Source organism: Parasteatoda tepidariorum, chromosome X2 (assembly GCF_043381705.1).
Source record: "Parasteatoda tepidariorum isolate YZ-2023 chromosome X2, CAS_Ptep_4.0, whole genome shotgun sequence".
NCBI classification, from domain to species: Eukaryota; Metazoa; Arthropoda; class Arachnida; order Araneae; family Theridiidae; genus Parasteatoda; species Parasteatoda tepidariorum.
Window position 1 is genome coordinate 49,308,001 of NC_092215.1, and position 6,000 is coordinate 49,314,000.

General features: G+C 32.5%; 1 protein-coding gene across 2 annotated transcripts in view; it reads left to right on the forward strand.

The window, feature by feature from the left end:
• Window positions 1-5,603, forward strand: part of LOC107437392 (homeobox protein DBX1-A) — a 47,688-nt gene extending 42,085 nt beyond the window's left edge. For both annotated transcript variants that reach the window (XM_043047013.2, XM_043047015.2), the window contains exon 4: window positions 5,129-5,603. In XM_043047013.2, the coding sequence (XP_042902947.1) occupies window positions 5,129-5,389 (261 nt within the window). In that variant the 3' untranslated portion in view covers window positions 5,390-5,603. The remainder of the gene's footprint in view (window positions 1-5,128) is intronic.
• Window positions 5,604-6,000: the final 397 nt, after the last annotated feature.

Consider the following 6,000-nt stretch of genomic DNA (forward strand, 5'->3'; position numbering starts at 1 on the left):
ACAGTGAGACACAACAAAATAAAAAAAGTTATCACCCTGAATAACCTTCATTCCTAATGAGTGAATTTTCACGTACTAAGTGTCAATCTTAATGGTCTCCGGGGGTTACCTCAAATATGCTATTTAATTAGTGCAAACTAATAATTAAGTTACGAAATCAGACACAAAAACGTACTTTCTCTGAATAATTACATTTTTTATTTTTTTATTTTTTATATTTGGATTCCTGACCCTTAAAAAAATTTCGAAAAGATTTGATAATAACTTGGGGGGGGGGGCTAAGGAGTTATATATGTTTGGCGATAGTCATAAAAAACCGCCAAACAAAGTCTCCGCCATAAATGAGTAATTTAAAACAACCATAAGCAAATTCAAGAGAGCAATACCTAATTTTAATCCGTTGCTAAGTTCAGACTATGAAAAAAATGAAATAATGTTCTTTGATTGCTCAGAGAAGTTAATTTATTAATAGTTAATCGAAAATATCTCCAAGTTTCTTGGCAATTGACATTTTTTCAGATGATTTCTGATCAAAAAGTAAGAATTGTTTTCTTTTTAATCTCTTTTGAAAAGAATATTTGAATCGAATCGATTTATAAACAATTTTTGTTTTTCGAAGCTTTTAGAATTTCAACACGTAAACTTTTTATCTGACATTATTTATGTTTTGTTGTTTTTACTTCATCTATACGAGGATTTCATAATAAAATAAAATTTACATTACGTATTATAATTGCATACACAATTTTAGAGATAATCATTTTTACAGCTTTGATTGAGTCTTCTAGGCAAGAAAATTTAAAGAAACTAAAAAAGAAAAAAAAAACTGCCTGAAAATTTTTTTGAAGGTATGGTTATTCTGATGCACATTCAGAAATTTTTTTATATAATTTACGATATTTCTTTAATTGCGGAAGTTGGTAAATGTTAAGTGGCATTTTAAAACATTGAAATATGTTATATTTAAGAATAACATATTGTAATAATAAGTTGTATATTGTAGGATTCATTTTTTTAAAAAAATCGCTTCATTTGGCCAAATATTTAGGTTACATGGTTTACTTTGTATAAAGATGATTTGCAAATAGCATCCTGATGTTTCGATACATTCTGAAACTTATTTTCACAAATTCACTACAAAATGTCGCTCAACATGTTCTTCAATTATGATCAGCTACATCTATCTTCCCTCCACTGTATTGAATTTTGTCTAATCTGTTATGAAACTAGGTTAGCTCAGTAGTTAAGACACTGAGCTCTCATTGTGGAGGGTTGGGGTTCGATCCCAGTGGCGGCTTAAAGTCCATCCAGCTTCAATTCGATGGGTACCAGCCTTTCTAAGTGGTAGCAGGCAATTGCTATCATCATGCCAAAAGGCTCGAGGACGTTGAAACCTTTATGATTCGCTGGAACATAACAGGTTGTTTCGGGAATGCTTTATTTGCCGGTTATAAAAAGCCAAAGATCTATAAGCTGCTGAAAATATTACATATTCCATGCTCTTCTGATGTTGTGACTGATTTAGGAGTTGTGAGTTCAGGTGCCAACTACGCCATCAAAGTTGCTTACATATTTTTTCTTAACCAAATCTCAAACAGAGATAAACAATTAAAAATGTTATATTTTATAAATGCTGTCCTTCAAAGCACATCAACTCCAAACCTTTAAGGGGGTTTATTTTCTTCTGGTTCCTCAATTCCAAAACTCCTAAGCGATCTTTTAATTATTTTTTTAGTTGACTCCCTTTTATTTTCGCTTCATACGTAGTTTGTAACACCGTTTGATTCGTTACAATAAGTTCATAAGGACTGTGATAGAGATAGATTGAGACTGTATATATCAATCAGGCACTCCGACATTAACTCCACTATCAACCAGCCATCCAAAACAAAAGAAGGTTTTGATCAATAACCTTTGGAATATAGAAAAATTTTGTACTAAACCAAGCATGTTTATTTTATAAACTATGAAAGAAATAGGATATTCAGCTGTTTTTACAGCGTGCTGCAACTTCACTTTGAATATTTTCTGTCGTTTTATTGAAATTTGGCAGCATTAAAAAGTGTTACAAGCATAAAGTCTTAGTGAATCGATTTATAATGTTTCCATAAATCTATATTTTATAGTTATTCTGTAAAGATATGTTTGTTTTTCAAATTCCTATGAAATTTTTATCTGTCAGTGAAAACATTTCGAGCTAACTCCTTTTTAGTTTCGTGGAACTTTTCGCCGACTCGTCGCGGTGTGGGTGCAGAGAGCATGCTGTCGGCTTGATATAAATCCACTAATCTATGCTTATTGATCTGTAGAGAGTAAAAGTATGCTAATGTTTCTCTTGAGGGGACAGCGTTATCACTCTTCGCTAAAAACTGCCAATCAATACGCGCCTCCACATTGTGGTCGATGATTGGTTGCAGCTGTGACGTCATTTATATTCAAGCAATTCAGTGGCTTGCGCCTCTAAGCCCCATGTCGTACGCTTACATTCGTTAATGCTAAAGCTGACAAAAAATATGAAAGCGTAAGACAAGCATCAATAGGCGGCCAAACTGCACAGCTGCTAAGAGCGACTTACTCCTTGTTATTACCCATCTACCTTTAGTATACTTGTGTCTCATTTTGATGGCTCTTTCAATACTTAATGAGCTGATGTTCTCTAACCACTTACTTAATAAGTTGGCTATTTGAATGAATATTTTCTTGTATTTAAGCAGATTTAATTGTGGAAGTATTAGGCTGATTCTTATGGATTTACAAATATAAATTAATCTTATTAGGGCTTCATTTACAGGAATCAAACAATGACTGTAGACTGTAGCAAGCGATTGACTTTTAAAAAAAATTATGTTTAATATAAAGGGTGTTTTGCACTGATTACCTTTAAAATCTATTTTTAGAATCTTTGTCAAAAATGAAGTCGACACATAAAGAGTAGAAAATCAATGTTTAAACGAGGAAAAATGAACGAAAATCTTATCAAAATTGAGCAAACACTACTGAGGAAGGGGAGACTGAAAATACCAGTACTAATTTTATTTTTTAAAGGATTAAATTTAAAGGCATTTTTAGAAATCGTTTTTCTCTCAATTTCCTTACCGCTATCTAACAGGTTTTAATGCTTTCATTCCCGCTTTCCTCAGTAAAGGTTCGTTCGATTTCGATATCGTTTTCTTCCCTGCCTGAGTTATAATTTGTAATCACAAATGTCTACATTTTCACATAATTTTAAAAAGTAGTGTTAAAATTTATCATTATTGAACATTTGGTGTAATTTTAGAATCCTTTTCAGAAAGGTAGTAAAAAAGTGTTTACATTAGGGACCGTGAATTTTTATTAAACAAGTAAAAACGGAAACTATTGAAATATAACGAATCACCTCTGAGGAAAACCGGACTATAAAAGAACCTAAATCACTCTGACTAAAACAGAGGGGTGTTGAAAGGTGATTATTAAAAATCCTCCAACTTTCATAGAGCAATCAATTTAGTTTTAATATTTTTTATAACATCTTCTTTACTTGTGTTTTGGCAGATTTCAATAACATTTTTTTTCTTCTTGTTTACAAAATTTTTAATATGCGAATATGCAACCTCCACACATTAAGAAATTGGGTTTGATCGCTAATTACAATAATACGGCTCATTTCTTCTTTTGAGAAAAAAGCCCAGCGTCCGTAATTGTAACGAACTTCAGTAAAATTTGCAGAGTTAACCATTTAATTAAACCAACTTCCTTCTTCGGAAAAGAAGCCCAACGAATATAAAAATACCTCCTTAAAAGAAAAGAAAAGAAAAAAAAACTTGGTGGCGAGCAGTTACTATTGGCTGGTAGAGATTATCCTGTTAAAAAAAGATCAAAATACTTGCAGCAAAAGGAAACTGGAACCATTATATATCCATCGTTGAACAGCCGACCCAATTTTGGGTTTACGACTACTAACGTTCTACTCCGTAGCCTTTTAATTTTGAACTAATTTTAAATTAAGACAAGGAAACTCCTGGATCAGGACCCTCAGAGGTATGATTTGTTATGGGAACATGGAGGACTTTGCGACTCGACAGATTTAACGTGCATCAGTCTTCGGCCGGTGAGGATAGAACCCACTAACTCTTGGACATAGGCCCAGTGCCCTACCAACCATGATATCCCGGCTCACTAACTGGAACCATTAGAGATTATACCAGAATCAGTATAAACATACTGGTAATTTAAATTTTTGTATGAAATCAAACAGGGGATTTTGGAACCTGATATGACACCATACTTGAAATTATGAAACCAGTATGGTACCTTTCTTTAAATTTCATTAGCATTTTATACACTCAGCAAGCAACAACTGGGCATAATTTGCACCAATATTGTGTTCAGTTTCGTATAAATAAAATAAATAAATAACAGTATACTGCTGTTCTGAGAAAAACAGCAGTTTTTCTAATTAAAAGGTAGTGAAAAGTGAAGATACTGTCTTTTTTCCCCCGAACCCTTATTTGCTGTCGAAACCTTTAGTTTAGCTGATTTCGTGGTATGTTTGAGGAAGCAAAGGGCAGTACAAATGATGCAGGCTTTTCATTTTATTTTATCACCGTTGGTAAACAAAATACAAATTTGAAATAATAATTTTGAATTGTAAGGTATACAATTTATTACATCATTTTAAAGAATGTAATTATTTTACATGAAAAAATGTGAAATTTAAGCGAAATAGCTTTTGCGAATAGTTCTTGAGCGAATTGAGCAAATAATTCCTGAAAAATCGAATTTTAAAAATACTTCTTATTTAAAATTCAATTTCTCTGCATCTATTCGACCAATTTCACTTAAATTTTGTATTTCGTCATGTAGAATTACATTCTTTAAAATGATGTAACTGGTGATCTTTGCTTCGTATTCCGTTACTTCAAATATCGTTTGCAGTAATTAACTAATATAATTTTTAGGGTACCCTTTCTAATCATTAAGAGTAAGTCCTAGAACGTGAAGATCCGATCATTAGATCAAAAGTTATTCAAGGGGATCCTTTTTTTCGCACTTAACAAATTATTTTCGATGCAACGTGGACAAGAAATTGTTGGTTATTAATTTTTTTTTTTTTAAAAAAAGTCCATCACAAGTTTTATATCTTTTGCAGGTCAAAATTTGGTTCCAGAATCGTCGAATGAAATGGAGAAATTCGAAAGAAAGAGAACTCCTTTCATCAGGCGGTACAAGAGAACAAACACTTCCAACCAAACATAATCCCAAGCCTGATTTGAGTGACATCGTCCTACGAGTTAAAGTTCCTACTTCTGATGAAAGTTCCAGAGATAAGTTACCAGAACTGTCTTCATGTGATTGTCAAGATATGGATGATGACACGTCATCTGACGGCTTAGAATTAAAAGTCGTATAAATCGACTATTTATGTGAACATTTTACTTCCATTAAATTAGTGCATTACGAAATGCGAATTAAAAATTTACAAAAGACTTTTCAAGTAAATATTTTAGAATGAATTTAAAGATATATTTTTTGTTTTGAAGCCACATTCGGAGTGTTTTCTAAATATATAATTATTCTGTAATAAAAAGGCTCAAAGAAATAAATTCAGTTTTGAAAATAATAAATAGTTTTATTAAGATTTTTTTTATATTTAGTTTTTTCGAAGTACACTCTATAACAAAAAAATTGAAGCACCAAGAAGGAGTTGTCCGATAGAAGCGAAAATTGGTGGATAGGAAGACAATGTACAGAATAGTAAATGATTAAAATTTCAGAACAATTGAATAATTTATTGCAGAGTTACAGTAACAAGTTCAATAAGGTGTTGACCCGCCTCTAGCCTGGATACAAGCTGCCACACGGCGTGGCATAGACCGATAAAGCTCCCGGATGGTCTCTTGCGGTATTTCCTGCCAAATTCGATCCAATTGTCGAACGAGGTCATCAACATTCAGTGTCAGATGCAATCTCCTTCCCATCATATCCCAGACATGCTCGATGGGAGAGAGATCTGGTGATCTG